The sequence below is a fragment of the Eutrema salsugineum genome, unplaced genomic scaffold, assembly GCF_000478725.1.
Source record: "Eutrema salsugineum unplaced genomic scaffold, Eutsalg1_0 scaffold_6, whole genome shotgun sequence".
Classification (NCBI taxonomy): Eukaryota; Viridiplantae; Streptophyta; class Magnoliopsida; order Brassicales; family Brassicaceae; genus Eutrema; species Eutrema salsugineum.
The window spans coordinates 6,478,128-6,500,661 of record NW_006256547.1 but is presented as its reverse complement, the minus strand read 5'-3'; the positions used below and the strand labels follow the sequence as shown (position 1 = coordinate 6,500,661).

The window sequence follows — 22,534 nt, the reverse complement described above, 5'->3', positions numbered from 1 at the left end:
AAAGGTACCATAAATTGGGAAAAACTTATAAGTATGATCCTATACACACTTCAGCACTGTGAGTCTGTGAGAGCTAGATGTGTCCAATCCGGTTTAATCGATTCAATAACCAAACCCAAGAGAAAACAAACCGATTCGGTCCAATAGTAGACATCCTAGTGAAAGCTACTAGAACTTTTTTCTTGAATACCTTATCAGACTGATAAAGGTTTATGAAGAAATGTCTTTGAGTAAGGACTGATTCGAAGAAAAGGTTTCGTTTTACATCGGCTTCTCGTGCTAGTAACAAGCTTAAACCATTGGCTTTTGGGATTGCAACTAGCATTTCCTTCTAAACATTTGCAGCTTTTTGTGACAATGTTGTTACTATCCGAATCAACATCCAAACAAACAGATTCTCCATTCTTTGTAAACGACGAGAGCTGCATCTTTGATTCAGACAAAAATTTCCATTTTGAACAGTAAGATTCTGAGAAAAACAGACGCAGCTTCACAGGATCTCCTATCTCGTAAGCTTTTAAGCAGAAGATTTGTTCTTCTGTTAGTGACAAAACTCGATGAGAAGAAAGTTTAAAGCTTTCTGATCTATTGCAAGAACCAAGCTTTAGTTGAAACAGTGATTTTCTCACTATGCAAAGTCCACTCGAAGGATGGAAAATTATCTTCTTTGGCTGAGTTTCCATTAGACCTGGTCCTGAATATTGCAAAGTTGTTTGTTTTTTAACTCGTGTGGAAAATGTCAAAATACAAATGTGTAAGAACATCAATGTACCTCGAAAAGGAGACTGAATTGCAGAAATCATCTGCAAAATGATTGAATTCCTTATGCTTGACCAATTCAAATCCAAAACTCCAAAAGATTCATCTGATCCAATGGTTTTCTCTCTTACATAATAGCTTCCTGCAAGAGTCCATAGCGCCCAATCTAGATCAAGATCTGCAGCTAAAGCCATAAAGCAGCTTAGAAACCTATTGTCATTAACATTATTCCCTCTTTGATCAATCCCAAACTCGCTCACAAACAACGGAATCCCTTTCTCGAGCAAGAATCCGGACATTTTCATTATGTTTTCAGTTTCTCTCCCGCAAATCTTGTTCAAGTTATCTCCCTCCCAAGAACTCCAAAACCCATACCAATGGATCTCAAACACCAGTTTCCTCCTGAAGCTAACTTCAAACGGTCTGTCTCGGAGAAACGATAAGTCAGTATCGTAATTTAAACCGGAGACGATGACAAGAATGTCCGGATTCACTGAATGAACTGCTTCAGCGCCTTTTCTCATATACTTGTACCAATCTTTGATGTTCTGTTTAGGACCTCTAAGCTCATTCCTCAGACTCATACCAACCACATTTGATGAGACGTTAGCAAACATTGATGCCAATTTCATTAGCCCTTTGATCCAAAGATTAGGGTTTAAATGTCTATCGCCGAAGAACCCGTTTCCATCATTGTCACTGCAACACCAACCAGGTTGGCTTATGTGATTGTCTAAGACCACCATTAATCTATGATTTCCAAGACAAGTAACCACTTCCTGTTTCAGAACAAAAAAACTCTTATCTTTCTTAATTTTGAAACACCTAATTGATTATCATGATTCTTTCTTAACAAGCTAAATCAACAACACTCAGAAATTTCCAGGAAAATTGTTGAAGAGTAGACTAAAATTAATGCTCGATTTCTCCTGTAAATGGTAAAACTCAAACTTAAACTTCAGAGATAGACCACAAACTAAAACTAATGGTCGATTTCTCCTGCAAGAAGATAAGAGTCCCAGGAACAAAAAAAAAGAAACTTTTTCTAAATTTTGGACTATTTTGGGGTCAAGAAGACAAAAGGTCAAAACTTTCCGGAAAAAATCAAGAGCCCATATAAGCAAAATTGATTTTTTGTTTACCTGGAAAGCTTTGATTAGGGGAAGATCAAGAATAGAGGGATTATTAGCTTGAAAACCAGAGACAGCTTCAAAAAGACCAAACTTGCGAAGGGATTGTCTCACGGTCATAATCCCAGAGAAAGATTCATCGGTGGCTAAGTAGAGAGGCCAAGTCAATCTAACGCAATTGAAACCCATTAAAACGATCTTCTCGGCGATCGAATCTATAGGCTGTTTGCTCAACCCTTCCGCAACCGCAGTTTCTAGATGCGACGGCCAGTTGACGCACGTGAGCTTCACGCGCCGCCCTTTAATGCCATCGTCGACGATCCACCGTGAATCGGTGGAGAGAGGGAAAGCGAAGGAGATGTTGGTTTGGACGAAAAGAAGAAGAAGAAGAAGAAGAAAGACAGAGACGAAGAAGAATCTTTCCATTTGTGTTTCTCTGCTTCATCTAACCTCTTTCTTTTACCGCCAACACGTATATATGTATAGTTCGAAACAGCGTGTAAAATGTCCAATTTATTTTGTGAATTTTGTAATAAGTGGAATGGTCATGTAATTAATTTATATTTTTGATTATGTCTCATTCTTTTTTTTTTAAATGTTATCTTTATAGGTCTTTTTGAAGACTATGATTCTTCTTTTACTAAAAAGCTTTTCATGACTAAATTAATTATTAATCTCATACATATATCTCTTTTTTTTTAGAAAGAAAACCTCATTTCTTTACTTACTGTCTAACTTTAATTAAAGATCTTTAAGCATTTATCTGCTGACTTTAACGATCTTAAACCACTGGCTTGTCGGATCACAAGAGCTGTCTTCGCCCTTCACACACTTGCAGTTCGTAGCCACGATGTTTTTGTGTCCATCGACATCAAGACAAAGCGAGTTATCGGATGACTTCGAAGCTAAGAGCATATTAATAGAGCCTGAGATGGTTTGCCATTTGGACAAATTAGGGCTCCAGCAACTCGTCTCACTGAGCTTAACCCGCTGATTCGGTCCAGTGTTCTCCAAGCATAGAGACTTGTCTTTAATTTTCAAGGTGTTGTCAAGAGTGTAGCTCCACTGTGGAGATGTATTACATGTACCGAGAGTGACCTTATTTGGATCTGATGAAGTTTGTACCATGCAAAGTCCGGTTAACGGGTGGAAAACAAGATTGTAGACTTTTGGTTGAGGGACTGGTCCTGGTAAACCAAATTAGCAAAGAATTGTGAGATGTTAATTAATTATGTCTACATGAAGAAAAATGTATATACATATAAACGAAGGGATGACATAAACAAATATTGCAGCTAACATATTTACACCTAAATAAATAAAAATTATTAAAGTTAAGAAATCTTGTATTTCATGAAATATAGCTTCGTATCCAATATTTTAATATATAAAGACTAAACTTTAATCTAAATTTTTTAAAATATCAATAATAGCTAATTTTAATAAACTTATATTATAAACTTTTAATTATCATTTTAAGATATCTCCTAGATAATTATGTTGTTGTAATTTACAAAAAGATTAATGCTACATATCTCCCATAAAATCTCAAAAATTTTGGAATTGGTAAAAAGTTATTTTGATCATCAAAAACATGAAGATAAATACCTTGAAGCAGGGTTTGAATCAGAGATAATCTTAGCAAGAAACCGATGCTTCGAATACTAATCCCATCAGAATCCAACATACCGTAATACTCAACCATTCCAGCCACACCCTCTCTGATATAATAACTTCCCGTAAGTGCCCAAATCGACCAGTCTACGTCATTTTCCGCCGCCCAACCTAATATACATCCGATATATCGATTATCGTTAACGTTTCCGCCTCTCAAATCTATTCCAAACTCACTAAGAAACACCGGAAAGTCACGGAGGTTGAAACCGCCTCCGTCGTCGATGATTTTCTGAACCTCTCCGCATGCGTCGTTAGGGTTTTTGGAGCTCCATATTTCTGTGTTTGTGAAAGCGTATCGATGGAGCTCAAAGACGAGTTTTCCGGAGAAAGTTAGGGTTACAGGTCGTGATCGGACGAAAGAGAGGTCGGTATCGAAGCTGAGGCCAGAAATGATCACAAGTACGTTAGGGTTTGCTCCATGAACTGCCTCTGCTCCTTGTTGCATGTATCTATACGTGCATATATTATGAATGCAGCAAATTCAAATTAAACCAACATATATAAGAAAGTCAAGTTACGAGTAAGTTATACAAATACTAATTATACATACTTGAACCAGTCGTCGACGTTTTGTTTAGGTCCTCTAAGTTCGTTTCTGAGGCTCATACCAACGACATTGGAGACATCTTTGAAGATTGTGGCCATCTTGGTCAAACCAGCGATCCACGTGGCAGGGTCAAAGAAAGTGTCGCCAAAGAAACCGTTGCCGTCATCGTTGCCGCAGCACCATCCTGGCTTGGTTGAGTGGTTGTCTAATATCACCATCACATTGTGGTTTCCCAACGTAGCCACCAACCTCTTCAAAAACAAAAAAAGGTTTGATTTTCAAAGGAAATTTTGTTGGTCTAAATTCAATTAGATTTTTTACCAAACTGATAGTTGTTAATACAAACTTACATTCATTTGTTTGTATATACAAATTTAGTTTTTATAATGTACTAAAGCATAAATTATTAGATTTGTTAATTATTTTATTTTGTCAGAAAACATCCAAGAAATTAGATATTATAATACCTTGTAAGCTTCAATGAGTGGAAGATCAATCATGGATGGGTTATTTGTTTGGAAACCAGACATGTCAGCATTAAGACCAAGACTTTGAAAAGATTGTCTCACAGTGACATTAGTAGCTAATGTCTCATTTGTAGCCAAATCAAGTGGCCAAGTTAACCTAACACAATTGAAACCCATTGCCACTATCATCTTGGCAACGGCATCAACCGGTTGCTTGCTCAGCCCCTCCGCCACCACAGGTTGCAAATGCGCTGGCCAATTCGCACACGCCAGCTTCACTCTTTGTCCTTTTTCGTCGATGATCCAACGAGATTTTGTAGACAGAGGATAGGCCATATTTTTTGTGATGAAGGAGAACAATAAGAAGAAGATGAAGCAAAACATGCGTTTTAGCACTTTAATTTTCTTCATGTTAAATTTGTTTTGAAATTTTTCCGTTAACTTTTGTTTTGTTGTGGTGTTGGTGAATCATATGGAAGAGACATTGAACATATATAGAGGGAAGGATGTAGATGTAAAATTCAATTGTATCACGACAGGAATTCCTTTTAGTATATTTTTCGTTTCTCCTATGCTAAATCATACGATGCAATATTCGGTAGGGACTATTGACTGTATATATGCATGCATTTTTTTTTGTTTTTTTCTTTTCGTAAAAAGTATAAAATCAGTACATAAAACACATATAAGAACAAAAAACTCAATATATAAGTTTATAAGGGTAAAACAGGATTTCTCAAATAATGATATACATATGGTTTGTAAAATATATCAGATTTGATGTTACTTTGAGTATTGAATTGGAAACACTAAATAATCTGTCAAATTTTTTTCTATATATATATATATGTATGTATATATATCAGAATATATTAGTTTTTCTCTAAACTTATTTTTAATTTTCTCCTGTGTATTTATTTCGTTTTTTTTCTTTTTGATATTTATAAAAATAAATAAATTTTATTTTAAAATTTTTATAAAAAATAAAAAATTAGAAAAATATAGGATCTCATTCTTATTTTAATGTAGTTTAATACTGCCTAGTAAACTAACTCTCAAAATTAGTTCCCCTAAGAAAACAAACTATCAAGATTTTAATTTAGTTTACAACATAAATTAAAGTTGTCCACCTAAACTGAACACATGGTTTGTCTTAATCACTTGAACAATTCCACAAAATTCAAAAACCTTAACTAGATTTACACATAAACTAGATTTGTCATCGGAAATATGCCAAGAGCCACACAACATACTAATTTTATTTTTTGCAGCGTCTTACTCTTTAAAAGAAATCCTAAATTTGAAAAATAAAGATTTCCTGCATAATCAAATCTTAAATTAGGTGTTTCTAAAAAATATAGACAAAGGATTTGTGCACATATTTTGGTTAGTGACATAACGTAAACTTGTCCACCGTTTGAACACCACAAACTGAACACATGCATTGTCTTTTATTGGTCAACTGATTTTGTCCACAACATCAAGAACCTTGATAGGTTCCACAAAATTTGAACACCGGTTTGGCCTGCCACACCACCTCTGGTTGGAGTAATAAAAAAAAAAAACAGTTTGATGCCAAAAATTTGATTACTGAAACTTGATATCTAATTTTGGTCAACAACTCAAACTTGATATCTACATGAGATTAACACTTAAACACTCTACAAACTACGATAACAGATTTTTTGTCTGCTATATACTAATACCTTTGGTCTAAATGAACTTTTAACTTGTCCATGCTACTTTGTGGACAAATCATTTTTATTTGAAATTCCGATATTTCCTGTGTTTGTTGGCAGCCATAGATCCATCTTTGTCTCTTCTTTCCGATTACAAATTAATGGCTAAGACAACAATTGAGAAAGTCTAAAAAGATAGAATTGAATCACTTTAGAATATAAAAAGATTGTGTTGCTCGAGTTCATCGGACATAGTACATGAACCCTTCATTCTCCATAGAATTATTTTAGAAATTGAGTTTGAAAGAGAATAAAAAGGCCACTTGAATCCATTTAAATTTTGTTTTCTTCTTGCCGCTTTAAACTATTTAAATACCAAAACAGAGCAATATTCAATTTCATTGTGTCCATACCAAGAATGGCAATCTCTTTGCTCTGTCTTTTTCTCACCATCTTGGCTTCGTTAATCTTTTTCGGCAAGAAGAAGATCAATTAACCGCTTTGATGATTCGTATCGTTTGTATAGTAGTACACCCTCTTTGCTAGTTTTTGTTCCACATGTATATATGGTCAATGCTTTGCATCCCTGTCTATGCTCCAGCTGAGATCCACTCAAGTACAAAGCTCTTCAAGTGTTTCCATATCAACAAAATGCATACGCAAACAGAAAAATAATATTTGAATTGAATATAAAATTTATTCAAAACCAAGAAACCCTTCTTTAGTGCAACTTAAGGTTGATAGAAAAAATAAAAAGAAAAGTTTTCATACATTTATGCTTACGGGACTTGCATAATGTTTTTATTCAAACATATTTAAAGTTTGTAATTTGTTCTGATCAGTGAACTCGAACTGGAACAAGCTTGAGAGGTGTTTTTTTGACAATTGTAAGAGTACCAGCTTCTTCCATATCGATATCTTTATGTGTCATCCCATCAGGAATCCTCCAATCAAAGAAGTAAAGTAAGTTCAAGAGCCCCAACTCAACAGTAGCGATCCCCATCGGCATCCCTGGACATATCCTTCGACCAGAACCAAATGGTAAGAGCTCAAAATGATGTCCTCTATAATCCACAGGGCTGCCTAAAAACCTCTCCGGGTTAAACTCTTCCGGGTCTGTCCAGAGTTTTGGATCTCTCCCTATAGCCCCAACGTTGACCAAGATTCGTCTCTTGGGAGGAATATCATAGCCTTGAACTTTGATGTGAGCCATTGTTTCCCTTGGGAGTATAAGAGGAGCTGCAGGGTGTAATCTGAATGTTTCTTTGATTACCATCTTCAAGCAAGGAACTTTATCGATGTCTTCTTCGGTGATTCTCTCCTTATTGTTGCCAAGGCAGTCTCGGATCTCGCCTTGAACTTTCTTCATCATTTTAGGGTTTCTTGCGAGCTCTGTCATTGCCCATATCATGGTGATGGCCCCTGTATCTATCCCTGCAAGAAATATATTCTACCAACAAACCGATAAAGATAAATAGATTCAATGATAGAATGCAAAAACGTGTTTAGACAAGTCTTGATTTACCGAGAGAAATCCTTTGATGTGATCTATTGAGAGATGTAAGGAATCATCGTTGCCTTGCTTATGAATCACGTCCAACATTGAATCAATGATATCTTCGTGATCTTTTGATCTTCCAGGACTCAAATGATCATCGATCACATGTTGAAACAGAGCATCAAGCTTGAAGAAAACATCGTTGAGCCTCTTGTGCTGTCCGGAAAACCAGTCAACGAGCCATCCAAGTCCGGCAACAGGGAAGAAATCAGAGCAAGTGAAACTAGCTAGGGCAGTCTCGGCTTCGAACACGAGCTCTTCGATATCTTCTTTATCAAGAAACTTGCTCTCGTGGAAACTCTGTCCTAGAGCAACTCTAAACAAGATACTTGCGGTTAACCAGAAAAGGGATTTGCTCAAATCAACCGGAGATGGATCCTCCGATAGTTTCTTTACCAGAAAGTTACATTCTTCCTCTCTGATGTGCCTAAAAGACTGAACCTTTTTCAGGCAGAAAAGCTCACGCACCGCGAACTTGCGCCGCTCCTTCCACTCTTCACCGTATGGCGTAAAACCGATATCTTTGAAACCACGCGAGAGTAGCTTTGTCCCGACAAGGTTAGGCCTGCTGCAACAGTCTAGGTCATGAGTTTTAAGAACTTCTTCAGCTGCTTCTCTTGATGAGACTATAACCACAGGAACAAAACCAAAGTGAAGAAGCATCACGGGTCCATATCTTTCCGCGAGACGTTGAAGTGACCTGTGAGGCAATTCTCCGATCTGGTGTAAGTTTCCGATGACCGGAAACTTGGGAGGGCTTGGAGGAAAATTCCGTTTAGAGTTCTTAATCTTTTTGAAGAGAAAGATTAATGAAACGAGGGTAATGAGGCAAAGGCAGAGAAAAGAGATCGCCATTTTTTCTTCGAGAAAGCGAAAATGAAAATGCTCTGTTCTTTGTTCACTGAAAAAGTTGGACACGGCAAACTTCTTGTCCATATCGAGTATTACAATTATTACGTGGAGCCAAATGGCTACGACCACTAGCAAATTGCCATGTTTCAAAATCTTGATTATCTTTATTTATCATGTTATATTATTCTATAATTAAAGAAAACTTACTTCATCAGTTTTAGATTAGATACTAGATTTTCGCACGGGAATGTTTTATTTTTTTATTTCTAATATAAGTTGCATTTATCTTTTTTTGTTTAGATATAATTTATTTTTGTTATTTATTTTTTATAATTAAAAAATTGTTATCATATTTTAATTTTAAACAGTAAAATTTGTATATTAGTAGAATAAGAGTATACATTAATTAAGTATACATTGATCTAATATTAATTATAAACTTTCTTATTATGTGAATTTAGATTTATACATAAACAATATATATATCTATGAATTTGTTAATCCATCCGTTTAGTTGTCTTAAATCAATTTTAATATCTTACATGTTTTGACAAATTAACCCGTATAGACTATAATTATAATTGTATAACCTTATAAATATTTACTAATATGGAATATTTGGACCAATTGATTATGAAAAATATAATAAGATATTTATTTACTATTTGTACTATTAAAAAAATGTGTATATATATATACGGGCTAATATGTTAGTTTAATTATCTCAAATTATCTTAATATCTTACATATTTTAATAAATTAACTCATGAACCTTAAATATATAACTCTAATCAGCTCGATCATATTATTGTATAATATAAATATTTATAAATCTCAAATATTTGATATTTTAGACCGATTGTTTATGATAAAATACGATAAAATATTTATTTACTATGCATTTTTATAAAAATATTATTTAAATTTAAAATTTTAAATTAAATCTTTCCTGTATTTAATAAATTCTAAAGTATTAAAATTATTATCTAAATTTTCGTAATAAAATTTAATTATAATTTTTTTAAAATTTTTGAATTTAAATTAAATTGAATGCAAATTTTTGTAACTAAATTTAATTAAATTTCTAATAATTTGAAATTTAAATTAAAAATGACCTAGATTTTAGGAAATCTAAAAATATCTAAATTAATAATTAATTTTCCGAAATTAAATATAAAAATAAAATAAAATATTATTAAAAAAACTTTGGGAGTGTTTGGATGCAAGCACTAAATGTGCTTCTGTTTTAATAGAATAGATTGTTTGTTGAAATAAAAATTAGATATCGTTTAAAAATAATATCGTATCAAATTTCATGTTCTTTTAAGTTTCTAATGTAAATTTTGTATTAAATATCTAATGTAACCTAATAGTAACCTTGGTTTTTGAGCTTTCTAATATGTTTTATATATTTATTATAAAACAGACAAGAGTAATATTTTCATCTATTATATTAAAACAGAAACACATTTAGTACTTGCTTCCAAATATTCCTAATTTTTTTAAGTGTTCAAAAATAATTTTAATAATTATTTATATTTAATTTCGAAAATCTATTATATTAAAACAGAAGCACATTTAGTACTTGCTTCTAAACACTTCTAATTTTTTTTAAGTGTTTAAAAATAATTTTAATAATTATTTATATTTAATTTCGAAAATTAGTTATTAATTTAAATATTTTTAGAATTCCTTAGGTAATTTAGATTTGATTTGATTTCATTAAAAATAATAAATCAGATATTAATTTAGATTTGATTTAAAGATTCTAATTTAAATAATTTCTATAATATTAAACATTTTTATCAAAAATATAAAACATAATTTACATATAAAAAATAATAGTCATATTTAAAATATAAAATATTTATAATGATTTAAATGATATGATATTTATGTTGCTTATATAATATATTTACGATTATGATTAATTTACATATTAATAATAAAATAATAGGTAAAATTCAAATGTATAATTTAAATATTAAAAATATATTTTTTAAAATTCATAGAACTAAAAATATATATAAAAAACCGGGTTAAAAATATTTTGGTAACTAAAATCACTAATTTTGAATTATACATGTATATCAAAAATATATTTTTCATACAAAATCAAAACATAAAAAAATTAAAAATTATTGCATATACTATAATGTGGTTTGAAAAACCAGTTGTACACTCCATTCGTTGATTAAATTTTAGAAAACTATAATGCTAAATAATACTGTTAATACATCTCAAACTTTTAACAAATATTTATATTATACGGTAATATGAACGAAAAAGTTAGAATTATGTTTTTATAATAGTTTATTTTGAATTAATATTAGCGGACGGGTTAAAATTATATTTTTATAATCATAATTAATTTTAATACTATAAAAATATACCTAAACACAAAAATCAATATTTTCACTTATTAAAAAATATATTTATAAAAATAATTATATCTAAACTCAAAAACCCAAATTATATTACACAATTCGTTAAACAATAAAAAATATCTCCGTGCGGATGCACGGGGTTAGAATCTAGTGTTTTTTTAAACTAAATAGCAAATGCAAAACCCAACTAAAAACAAAAAACTACTGTGTATGAAACAACGAGTCTTTATGTATAATCATTTGGTACAGTGGAAACCATGATAAAATAATAAAATAAATAAGAGGAATATTCTATTTTTAACCATCGACTAGAAACATTTATGAATGTTAACTAGCCTAAACTGGCTGAAATTAACCATAATTTCTAAGTTTTCCAAAATAACTAGGCTAAATCAGATTCAATAAAACATCCAAATTTATAAGAAATTTTGGACGTTCTGCAAATAATACTTTTAAATCCAAAATCAATCTGTTTCATAAATTTTTTAGTGAAAGCTCAAATTGCGATTGATTTGACCAAGCTTCTTCCCAATTCTGCATCACGTTGAAATAGCTACTAATGATAGTTGCATTCATGTTATTGAAAAACAACGTACATGATATTTTTTTCTTTCAATTATGCTGTATTTTTTAGAAATGCACAAAACTTGTAATTTGTCAAAAAACCATTTATTTTTCTTGCGTGGAACCACCATTTGTGTTAGACCATTCTTGCATATCCTTCATGACAAGATCTTCAAGGACAAGATCTTCAAGGACAAGATCTTCAAGGACTAGACAATCAGAGAAGCTTCATAAATTCAGGCCCACCATCACAAAGACAACATCATCAAGATACAACATATTTAGTTTAGGAAGATTAAAATCATAATTTTCAGGAATAATCCAGCAACGATGATCTGGTGATCAAATATCATCTGAGATGATCTCTTCCAATGTTTCAAATTGTATACGATTATCTCTAAATCAGATAAACCATTACTTAAAGTGTGAAAAATCCATTTAAGGACGCAACGTCAATCAACATTGCAAAGATAACTTTTCAAGAAGAGAAAGTCCTATAATGTCAAGAGAAGCAAAGATGACATTGTTCACAAAGTCATGAATTTTCACTTCCTTGTATCTTCACCATATGTGAAACCGAGACTTGATGTGAGAAGGAAATGATGTTGCCACTTCTTGGACAAAACAGAACTTCGGGCAGCCATTTTCGTAGGTAAGAAAGACACGATGTGGATGCAAAGATCAAACGGTCCATCACTAATTCAATCTTTAGCAGTAGAGACAACCTGAAATGAAAAGCAAACTAAGGGAAGTAAGTATAAGAGAACTCCAAATACAAAAGAGCAAAACACTGTTAGCTACACCACAAAATATCTAAGGAAAATGCAAAATACAAATCAAAAGTAAATATATATTTATTATAAAACAGACAGAGCAATATTTTCATGTTTTTTAATTAAATATATCTAGTAAATGCAAATGCAAAACCAAATTTAAAAGAAAGAAAACATTTAACTACTAAATGTATATGAAACAACGAGTCTTAATATATGTAGAATCATCTGGTATAGTAACCATGATACAAATAAATAAGAGGAATATCTTTTTTTTAATCATCACTAGAAAACATTTATGAATGTCAACTAGCTAATCTGGCTGAAATTAACCTCATGATTTTTAAAAGTTTTTCAAAAGAACTAGGCTAAATCAGATTCAAACATCCAAATGTTTAAGAAATTTTTGACATTCTGCGAATAATACCTTGAAATCCAAAATCTGCGAATAAGAGCATCTCCATCAATGTAATTCATGTTGGATCTCTTAAGAATTATTTAATAATTTTTTTTAAGAGTTAGAGATAATTAAGAGATTCTTGAGTTTTCTCCTCCATTAGTGAGAAACGAAGAAGCAGTAACAAAGCTTCGAAATCGATCCTCAAAATCGATTTTCCAACTTGCTCGCAATTCATGCTATGGCGAATGCATGAAGAATCAGGCCTCGGGCATCGGAAACACCACTTACGACAGTTGCGGCGAGTTCGTTAGCGCCCCCACGAGAGAAGATTCTATGAATTGCTCTGCATGCGTTTCATCAAGCGGCGACGATTTGGTGGAGAAAAGAGAAGGAAGAGGTTGAAGACGAAATTCATGGCGGAGCAGACAGAGAAGTGAGAGAGAAGGGTTGAAGACAAAGCCACGAAGAAGATGAGTTTCAAAAATAATGAAATAAAATAGTTCAATAAAATTGAAAAAATAAATAAACAGCCAATAATATATTATCACGCGTTTTATGAGACTGTCTCTTGTGCTCCTTATATAAGGAGCGCTCCTTACCAAAATTGACTCAAAACTAATTTTTTAATATTTTTTGCCTATGAAACCGAGCCACCAAATGAGTTTAAAAATTCTGATGGAGATGCTCTAATACCTTGAAATCTAAAAAAAAAATATATAGAGAGAAAGTTACTTTAGTTTCTTAAGCAAAATATATATCTATTGTCCCTTCAGGGATATCCGATAAAATTGGAACGATACAGAGAAGATTAGCATGGCCTTTGCGCAAGGATGACACACACAAATCGAGAAATGGTCCAAATTTTTGAGATAAACAAAAAAAAGCAAAATATATATCTATTGGCCCATTATCGGATTGGGTGTCGTAGTCTCGTACTCGTAGACTCTTGTCTATAAAGAGATCTCTAAAATTTGGACGTTTACGACAATCTTCTAGAAGAAAAGTTACAGACGTAACAATTTTATATTAAAACAAAAAGATACGATCAAAGACATTATCTTTATCTATATTAAAAACGGAACCTAACATTATATTTGTTTTATCTAAACTCTTGCTAACGACAAAAAAAAAAATCTAAACTTTTGCTATCGTAATTATATACTACGACGAGTTACAAAATAAACTCTGTTCAAACTACACAAATTTCCCGAACCATACTTATTCCATCTAAACTCCACCCAAAAAAAAAAAATTTGTTGTAGAAATTTCAAATTCAGTAATAATAAAAAGTGTATATACAAGAAATGGAATGAAAGAAACAAAAATAGCTTTTAGTGGGATAACTAAAACATGGGGTTTCAACCATTACAGAGCAACAATTCCGAAAAATGAGGAGGATTCGGGAAGTTTAATGCGGTTGTGGCCCGACTTCAAACCACCGGTGGAGAAGGCTCTTCAATCTGTGGTTACCATGGTAGCCAAAAGACACAATCTTGTTGCAGATAGTCTTCTCAAACAGGGGAGTGAGTGGAGAATCGGATATCCAAAACTTTGTACCCTCGCCTGCTTAAAATCTGTTAAATCCTAACAGCTCTCATTTTTAAAAAAAAAATCCTAATCAGTACTAAATAAATCGAGACTAATCATAAAACAAGACTTAAACTAAAGCGCCTAAAATTAAAAGCGTAGAAAACGATTTGGAAAAACTTTGAAATTCGTTTCGTTTTTTTTTTTTCAATAACGATATCTGCTATTTCATTTAGAATTTTTTAGGAAGTGAAAAACGATTTCTAGGAAAGATTGTATAGCGAATTTTCCATAGAGAACTATGTCAACCATGTATGGTAATATGTGCACCGTGAAGCATCTTCCCTTTCAGATTTAAGAATCTTACACTTACCAACTAAATGCAAATTTGGTTGTTGTCCGGTTTGCTTTCATGCTTTTTCTAGCTAAGCATCACTGCTTCTCTTCGAATGATCTGTAAAATCATTGAACTGAGCGTATATTGGAGCTAGAATGAAAGCATTTCATAACTAGGTTGCATTGTTATCTACATCTTCACAACAGTTTCCTAATAGTTTTTTTTTTACAGCAATTTCCTAATAGTTTTAAAATAATTTTTGGCTGGAAAGTTTGGCAGGAACGAGGACAAAAGTTTGGCCGGAACAAGACTAGTGTTATTGAAGTTTCATAAATATTCTAAAATTTGTAGAAGGTTCTTGACCGAGTGATGAAAGATTTAAAGATTTTTAAATTAGATTTGAGATTCGATTTCTAGGAAATACAATTTCTGCGTATTACACGTACTTGTGGTCCCTTAACACGCATGTCGTCTACAAAACATTATTTCAATCTCCGATGTAGTTGGCCAAATCTTCTCGAATTAGATCGCCGCCACAAATATACATTAAGCCGGCTAATAACGAGTAGGCCTCTTAACTGAATTCATGTAGTGCATGTTTACTTTTAAATCGGCTTAAGATTAGATATATGTAAGTAGTTTCAACTAATATATCAATGTCACTTATCATTCACGATTAATCTTTTCTATTTACACATTAATATTTTTTTAATAATACAATGATTAAAACAGGAATGAAATTTGATTTTCTTTTTAGAAAAGGGTTGTATTAAACAATCCAGGGAACTAAATTTGAACTTATTGTACACTTAGATAGTTTATTAAGAAAATAAAGAAAGGACAATTCAAGTTAAATAGTACTTAGAAAGTTAAAGTTAATTAAAAACCATCAAGGTAGCTTTTTCATTTTTTAGTCATCAACAACACGTAGCTTATTAGTATCTTATAAACAAGTATATACTTAAAAACACGTGGTTAATTAGGTCCAACATTAGCATTCGTCCATTCAAATAATACGGAGTACTGTATTGTGTTTATGAAATCCAGTTATGTTTACTTAATAAAACCAAACTGTCGTTAAAACTCAAATAGTTATTCTATGTATATATATATATATATACATATACATATAAGTAATTTGTGTTGTTTTTTTATAAAACAAAAGATATGTGGAGGTTTCTATTTAATAATTCTTATAAAAAATCAACAACTTAAAAAAAAAAATAAAGGCATAAGTTTAGTGGCATTTCAAGAGAAACTATTATTTTTATATCAGGTGTATAATATTCAAATATATAAGGCAAATGATTTCTTGCCTAATAATTCCAAGCTTACCAGATATTGAAACATAATACTAAAAATTTGGCAGCGGAAAAGGCAGCATCACATGATCCTTCTCGCCAGAAAGTCTTTCTCTCATATCAAATTCATTTGTACCCCCAAAAAAAAGAGAGAGTTTGCTTACACTAATTGGTTTATTATTTGTTATTTGTAATTAAGTAGTAGACTGTGAAAACGCTGTCTTCCTTAATTTTTGGTTTTTTGCTAATTAGGTATGAGGATGGATTGAGAATATGGTTCTCCACAAGACAAACTCAACGATAATCATTTAGTTTAAGATAAAAAAACATTCGATTAAATTTGTTTATAAACGTTTTTTTGGAATATAATGTAATTAAAAAAACTCTGTCTTAATTTAAAATTTTGCATGAAAAGAAGAAAGAAATTCACTCACTATTTTAGAAATTTGGGGCATGAAATAATGTGCCGAATACAACTCAACTGAATCCAACGCGCACTTTAGGGAGAGTAACGTCCCATATACTGAAACTCTAGGGAGCGCCGGTGATCATAGAATCTATAAATTATGGAGAGTAGTTAGTTGATTTACTCGACTTAATTAAAACTGATTTTGAAAATAGATTGTGTACTTAGGTTTACGATCTACATCAATATTGTATATCGATATAAATTAATTACTTAATGCATCACAGAGTTTAGAAATCATGTTACTTTCTTTCTTCTCATCACATCTAGCTAGAAAAGGAAAGAAACGTATTGCGTAAGTGTGAGAAATCCAGTTCAACAAGTTAGAGATGATTAAACAATCTATATAATGGAATTTATTTTATTCATAAAAATAATAACAATATCACAAATTATATTAATCAAGGAATTGACTTAATAGATATACAAAACAATTAAGAGATAAAAGATTCATGGGACGAGAAATGAGTCAAACAAATGCAATTATAAGACGAGCATGTTCAATAATGAAGAACGGGCACGAGCTCGAGTGGAACTTTCTTGGCAATGACGAAAGCTCCAGCTTCTTCCATGTTAACGTCTTCAATGGTCATTCCATCTGGTAAACTCCAATCGAAGAAGTAAAGAACATTAAGGAGGCCGAGCTCCACGATGGTCATCCCCGTGGCCATCCCGGGACAGATCCTACGTCCCCCACCGAATGGCAACAACTCGAAATGCTGACCTTTGTAATCTATAGGGCTATCAATAAATCTCTCAGGGATAAACTCGTTAGGGTTTGTCCAGAAATCGGGATCACGTCCTATTGCGTAAGTGTTGATCTCGATCATTGTGTTTTTGGGAATGTTGTAACCTTGAATCTTGACATCGGACATTGTCTCTCTTGGGAGCAAGAGAGGAGCCGGTGGGTGTAACCTAAACGTTTCTTGGATCACAAGTTTCAAGTAGTGAACTTTTTCAAGATCTTGTTCCGTGATTTTTTCTTTGTTATCTCCAAGGGTTGCTCGAATCTCTTGTTGGAGTTTCTTCATTACTCTTGGATGTCTAGTTAACTCTGTCATCGCCCATATCATTGTGATCGCTCCCGCGTTCACTCCGGCCAAAAACACATCCTGATTTTATAACATACAAATCAATGTTAGTTACTATATTTAACAAATTAATTAAGGTTAGTTACAAATTAATGTGTACAAATACAATTTGAAATGATTGATATACTCACCGACATGACTCCTCTAAGATGATCATAGGTGACTTTAAAAGAACCGGCTTTGCTCTGTTTATTGATCATATCCAACATGACACCAATGATGTCTGAATGATCTTGAGGTTGTCCAGGCTTTAAATGATCATCGATCACATGTTGAAAGAAATTACTTAGTCTTGCAAAGGCTTTGTGCAACTCCGAATGTTGGCCAGAGATCCGGTCTATGGCCCACCCAAGACCCGCGGGGAAGAAGTCAGTGAACGCGAATGAGCCAAGATTGGTCTCAGACTCGAGCACAAGCTCTTCAACTTTGTCCATATCGACAAAATCGCACTCATGAAAGTTCTGTCCAAAAGCGAGTCTACAAATGATACTCGCGGTAAGAGAGAAAAGAGCTTTTCTCAAATCCACCAAAGTTTGTGTCTCGCCAGATTTAGTGAGTTTCTTGACGAGCAATTCACTCTCTTCTTCTCTGATATACCTGAAGGCTTTTAGCTTTTTTGAGCTAAAGAGCTCGAGCATTGCAAGCTTCCTCATCTCTCTCCAATCATCACCGTATTGAGCGAACCCAATGTCTTTGTAGTTGTAAGTAAACAATCTGGAGGCAGTTAGCTTAGGTCGTGTACAGGTCTCAAGATCATGAGTCTTGAGAACTTCTTCAGCTGCTTCTCTTGTGGAGACCACGACCACAGGAACCACACCGAAACGAAGAAACATCACGGGTCCGTAATGCTGAGAGAGTTTATGGAAAGATCTGTGGAGAGATTTTCCAAGCTGATGCAAGTTTCCGATGATCGGAAGACCTATAGGTCCCGGAGGAAGCTTCCCTTTAGAGGGTGAGATTTTTTTCAAGAAGACAAAAAAGAGGGGCAAGAACAAAAGGAAATTGAGAAAGATCGACATTCTTGATTTGATCCGGGTTTTTTGTTTTTCTGTTGTTGTTGTTACTTTTTTTTGTGTGTTTTGAGTGAAGAAGATTGAGTTGTTTGAAGAACTATATATAGCTATTGTCCGTACGTGATATGGTAACGTTGACAAAGTCATATATTTTTCATGAGGTAAATATATAATATAATAAAAGGAAACTGGACAACTTGTGTGGTCCATTAATACGCATGTCGTCTACGACAGTCAATTTACATTTCCAATGTCCGGCGGCTCAATCTTCCAGAATCTGATTGCATCCGCAAAATCACCTTAAATCTGCTTAAAATAACCGGTTTAATCGCTTAAATTAACTGTTGAATTAAGGTATTACAATTTTACTTTAACCGGCTTAACCTTCGATACAGTACTCTTTTAAGTTTCGAAAAAAAACTTTCAAGATCAAACTCAAATATCAATTTCATCTTATCACTGACGATTAATATATGTTTTTCTTACACATTATTTGTATTATTAGACTAACTGAATCGTACGAGTTTTGATTTTTCGATTTACCGCTAGCGTTCTCTGTATTAAATAATCTTTTTTTTTCCTCAGTCTGTATTAAATAATCTAGAAAACTAAGTTTGAAGTTATTGCATTATTGAAGAATTCATTAGAAAATAACTAAGGGACGGAGATATTCCTTAAAAAAACTAATATAATTCCTTACTTAGAAAGTTAAAGTTGATTAATTGTAGGGTGTTTTGTTAAGGTTCAATAATAAATTCTTAGACAAAAAAAAAGTCAAAGTTGATTGAATGCCCATCAAGGTGCTTATCGATAGGCGGATGAGTCCACCGCTCGCTCGTACTCCGTAAACGACCGAATTTACCAATTTTCTGATTTTCTTGTAAAATGTATAAAGGTAGCCAAGGATCACCTTATAGGCAAATACAGACGTAAAAACACGTGATTAGGTCTAAAATCAGAATTCCATCATTCAAATATTACTGTTTGTAGCTAGGAATCCAAATTTGTAGACTCAATAAAACAAAACTGCCTTCAAAATCCTTATCGCTATTCTCAGATTCAAGCAATTGAAAACATTTAAAATACTAATAATTCGTGTTTATGTTTTAAAAACGTCAATAAACAAATGAAAGAAATGTGCTATCTTGATATATATATTATATTATATTTGTTTTCTAAGATAGATTTAACTAAAAGACCTTAATCAACAATTGTTACTAATTCTAATAAAATATATTATAGCCTATATTGCTTTCTTTTTATCCTGGCCGTATGTATTTTTTTGTAGTTATTGCTGAAACCCCCAACATTATCCTGATGATCAGATATTCAGATATATTAATGCTTTGTCAAAATTTTCATGCACACGGTAGATATGCATAGGTGTTAAATGTTGAATATGATAAAAAGATAAGTTAGATGTTCAAAATAAAAAGGTAAAAAGATAACTATGAAATTTTGAATTAGTATTGCTTTTTTTTATCAAGAATTATTACTTGCATTAAGATATACGACTAACAATGTATTATATTCTAATTACATGTAGAATTCTGATTAAATTTAGCTTTAAAAAATCAAACAAACGTTAGCATAATTTAAACAAGTCATAAAATACAATTGTCGTCTAACAAAGAAAATAATATATCAATTAAATCCATGAACACTAGCACAAAACCTGGCTAGTATAACATATACAAATTGCTTAAATAAGATATAGGATACAAAAGTAACCTCTATCAACACACATCGTTCAGGGACAAAAAAAGTTCACTTGGAATGATCTTGCATGTTGTCTAATAAAAAAAGTATTAGAGTTAAAAACGATTCAGAAAGCAAAAGGTTCACATGAAATGGCTTACATGCAACAAACATGATAATCCCAGTGTACTTTTGATGCCACCGAAACAATTGCTACCAGTGCATGTGAAGTCGGCTGGATTTTACGAGTTGACGACGGAAATTTCAAAGGTGGTGGACACTGAAGGCCACCTTTAAAGGGGATCAATCTAGAAGCGGATTGCATCAGGCTTATTTATGCAAACAATTTGGATATGCGGTAAGTTTGAAGGAGATTGTAAAACCTTTATATGAATACGACAACCTCAAATCTAGTATATTGATCGAGAAATTTTATGATAGAAACGGATTTATGGAGAAATAAATTTCGTTAGATAAATTTTAATTACGTTGACAAAAAAATAGAGAAATTATAGATGGTTTTATTCCAACAGTAATTATTATTTTTCTTTCCAACAAACTAATCAACAAGGACAAAAGGTCTTATACTCCATATATACTTTAATTTTCGTCTTAATTATGTAAGATTATTTCGTAAATTTATGGATTATGGTAATGCTTCGATGGTTTTTCGTTTATGGACACGCCTTCCCGCTTGCTTTTTTCTTTGTTAGAGGATCCAATCCCCATCAGAACTATTTGAACTCCCAAAAAATTACGTGGTCCGCTAGTTTTGATGCTTATCATTTTATTAACAATCAAAACATCTCGTATACTCTCTCTCTCTCTCTCTCTCTCTCTCTCTCTCTCTCTCTCTCTCTCTCTCTCTCTCTCTCTCTCTCTCTCTCTCTCTCTCTCTCTCTCTCTCTCTCTCTCTCTCTCTCTCTCTCTCTCTGTTTGGTGATGATATTACCTGAAAACCTATAATATAATGTATTTACATTTTCTGTCTTATTTCTAAATGCGCCAATGGCTTACATATACACAACAACATTAGACGTCATGCTAACGTAAAAAATAAAGATACCGGAAATTTACATAGACATAATTACAACTAAATGTAAAGAGGATGTCACAAATATATCCAAACCCCATCAATTTGGTTTTAACTCCCAAGAAATGAAGATATTTCTTGTGTTAGATTTTTGTATCACCACGAGTTTTCATACGCATATGTTATCCTCAAATTCTCATTCAAATCATCATTAACACGTCACCTATCCTTACGTTTTTCATGGCTCAAGTATTCTATATGTATAGGGAGTTCTCACGGATTGATTACCAAATAATATAAATCATTTGACGCCAAAGCTATTAATTTTATTTTTAACCTATTTAGACGTACTACTATATATATATGTTTTTGAAAATCTAGAAATTCCACTCACGCTATACACAATCAGATGGTATGACGAAGATAGAAAATTCCAAGCTTTGTACTAAAACTTCTGGAGAGATTACATTTTGTTTCCAATCTCGAGAGATTACATTGACAGTCAAATGTTTGAACTATATACTATACTATTAAAATTTTCTAGAAATCAAATAACTTGAACTTTAAGATACACATATATAGCGGTATTGATATACTTAAATATCACATGTATTTATGATAATGTTAGTACCCTAGTAGAACCGGCGTAAAGACTTTTCCTGCATGATACCCTAAAGTATTAGCATCACCAATTTCAATAGTACTACAAATTAGGGATTACTAGTAATGCATTAAAATTCATTTTATAATTCTCTCGCGTCAGAAAAGTAAACTACTACAAGTAACCTAGTTCACGCCAGTAACGGATCTAGAAAAATATTTAATTGGGAGCAGAATTTAATAAATAAAAAATATTTAGTTAGAGATAATTTTTTATTTTTTACTATTAAATTAAAATTATTTAGATTAAATCTATTTAAATTATTTAAAAAAAAAAAAAGCACATGACCGTTTACTGCCTTCGCCCCTGGTTCACGCAGCCTAGGAACCGCCGCGACACAATTGTGACTCTTAAAGATATAATTGGTTCAGCGTTTAAACTCAGGATATATGCATGCAGCCGTTGATTCGAAATAAAGATATTATAAAATTCAAATCTCGTAAAATGAAATACGTAAATAGGAATTTTAAAGTAACACAGTCTTACGTCACTTACAATTATTTGTTTTCTTGACAAAGATGTCACGTATAATATTGACCAACGACTCGTGTACGTCACAAAACCTAGTATTCATGTACCGGAGATGACAAATAGACAAGGTCACATGATCGAAC

General features: G+C 32.4%; 4 protein-coding genes and 1 non-coding gene across 5 annotated transcripts; 1 reads left to right on the top strand and 4 right to left on the bottom strand.

Annotated features, from left to right (window-relative positions):
* Positions 1-2: 2 nt before the first annotated feature.
* Positions 3-2,315, bottom strand: LOC18012228. Its single transcript, XM_024151120.1, has 3 exons — positions 1,902-2,315; positions 773-1,538; positions 3-694 (listed from the first exon to the last, which is right to left on the bottom strand). Exons 1-3 carry the CDS (start codon positions 2,313-2,315, stop codon positions 195-197), a joined length of 1,680 nt encoding a protein of 559 aa, XP_024006888.1. The 3' UTR covers positions 3-194.
* Positions 2,316-2,648: 333 nt separating this feature from the next.
* Positions 2,649-4,991, bottom strand: LOC18012221. The gene is made up of 4 exons (XM_006395518.2): positions 4,581-4,991; positions 4,117-4,364; positions 3,498-4,015; positions 2,649-3,076 (listed from the first exon to the last, which is right to left on the bottom strand). Exons 1-4 carry the CDS (start codon positions 4,989-4,991, stop codon positions 2,649-2,651), a joined length of 1,605 nt encoding a protein of 534 aa, XP_006395580.1.
* A 2,018-nt stretch (positions 4,992-7,009) lies between these two features.
* LOC18012220 (cytochrome P450 71B19) lies at positions 7,010-8,672 on the bottom strand. Its single transcript, XM_006395516.2, has 2 exons — positions 7,785-8,672; positions 7,010-7,709 (listed from the first exon to the last, which is right to left on the bottom strand). Exons 1-2 carry the CDS (start codon positions 8,670-8,672, stop codon positions 7,098-7,100), a joined length of 1,500 nt encoding a protein of 499 aa, XP_006395578.1. The 3' UTR covers positions 7,010-7,097.
* A 4,884-nt stretch (positions 8,673-13,556) lies between these two features.
* On the top strand, positions 13,557-13,659 carry LOC112083605. The gene has a single exon (XR_002897741.1). It is a non-coding gene; the product is annotated as a U6 spliceosomal RNA (small nuclear RNA).
* Positions 13,660-16,832: 3,173 nt separating this feature from the next.
* On the bottom strand, positions 16,833-18,580 carry LOC18012219 (cytochrome P450 71B21). Its single transcript, XM_006395515.2, has 2 exons — positions 17,647-18,580; positions 16,833-17,536 (listed from the first exon to the last, which is right to left on the bottom strand). The coding sequence occupies exons 1-2, from the start codon at positions 18,532-18,534 to the stop codon at positions 16,925-16,927; spliced, it is 1,500 nt and encodes a 499-aa protein (XP_006395577.1). The 5' UTR covers positions 18,535-18,580; the 3' UTR covers positions 16,833-16,924.
* Positions 18,581-22,534: the final 3,954 nt, after the last annotated feature.

Coding starts and splice junctions, on each gene's coding strand:
- LOC18012228 (XM_024151120.1), bottom strand. CDS start 2,315: ATGGAAAGATTCTTCTTCGTCTCTGTCTTTCTTCTTCTTCTTCTTCTT. Junction 1,539..1,901: donor CCCTAATCAAAGCTTTCCAG/GTAAACAAAAAA, acceptor GTTCTGAAACAG/GAAGTGGTTACTTGTCTTGG. Junction 695..772: donor AATTCAGTCTCCTTTTCGAG/GTACATTGATGT, acceptor TGCAATATTCAG/GACCAGGTCTAATGGAAACT.
- LOC18012221 (XM_006395518.2), bottom strand. CDS start 4,991: ATGAAGAAAATTAAAGTGCTAAAACGCATGTTTTGCTTCATCTTCTTC. Junction 4,365..4,580: donor CACTCATTGAAGCTTACAAG/GTATTATAATAT, acceptor TTGTTTTTGAAG/AGGTTGGTGGCTACGTTGGG. Junction 4,016..4,116: donor AACGTCGACGACTGGTTCAA/GTATGTATAATT, acceptor ATGCACGTATAG/ATACATGCAACAAGGAGCAG.
- LOC18012220 (XM_006395516.2), bottom strand. CDS start 8,672: ATGGCGATCTCTTTTCTCTGCCTTTGCCTCATTACCCTCGTTTCATTA. Junction 7,710..7,784: donor ACATCAAAGGATTTCTCTCG/GTAAATCAAGAC, acceptor GTTTGTTGGTAG/AATATATTTCTTGCAGGGAT.
- LOC18012219 (XM_006395515.2), bottom strand. CDS start 18,534: ATGTCGATCTTTCTCAATTTCCTTTTGTTCTTGCCCCTCTTTTTTGTC. Junction 17,537..17,646: donor ATCTTAGAGGAGTCATGTCG/GTGAGTATATCA, acceptor TTATAAAATCAG/GATGTGTTTTTGGCCGGAGT.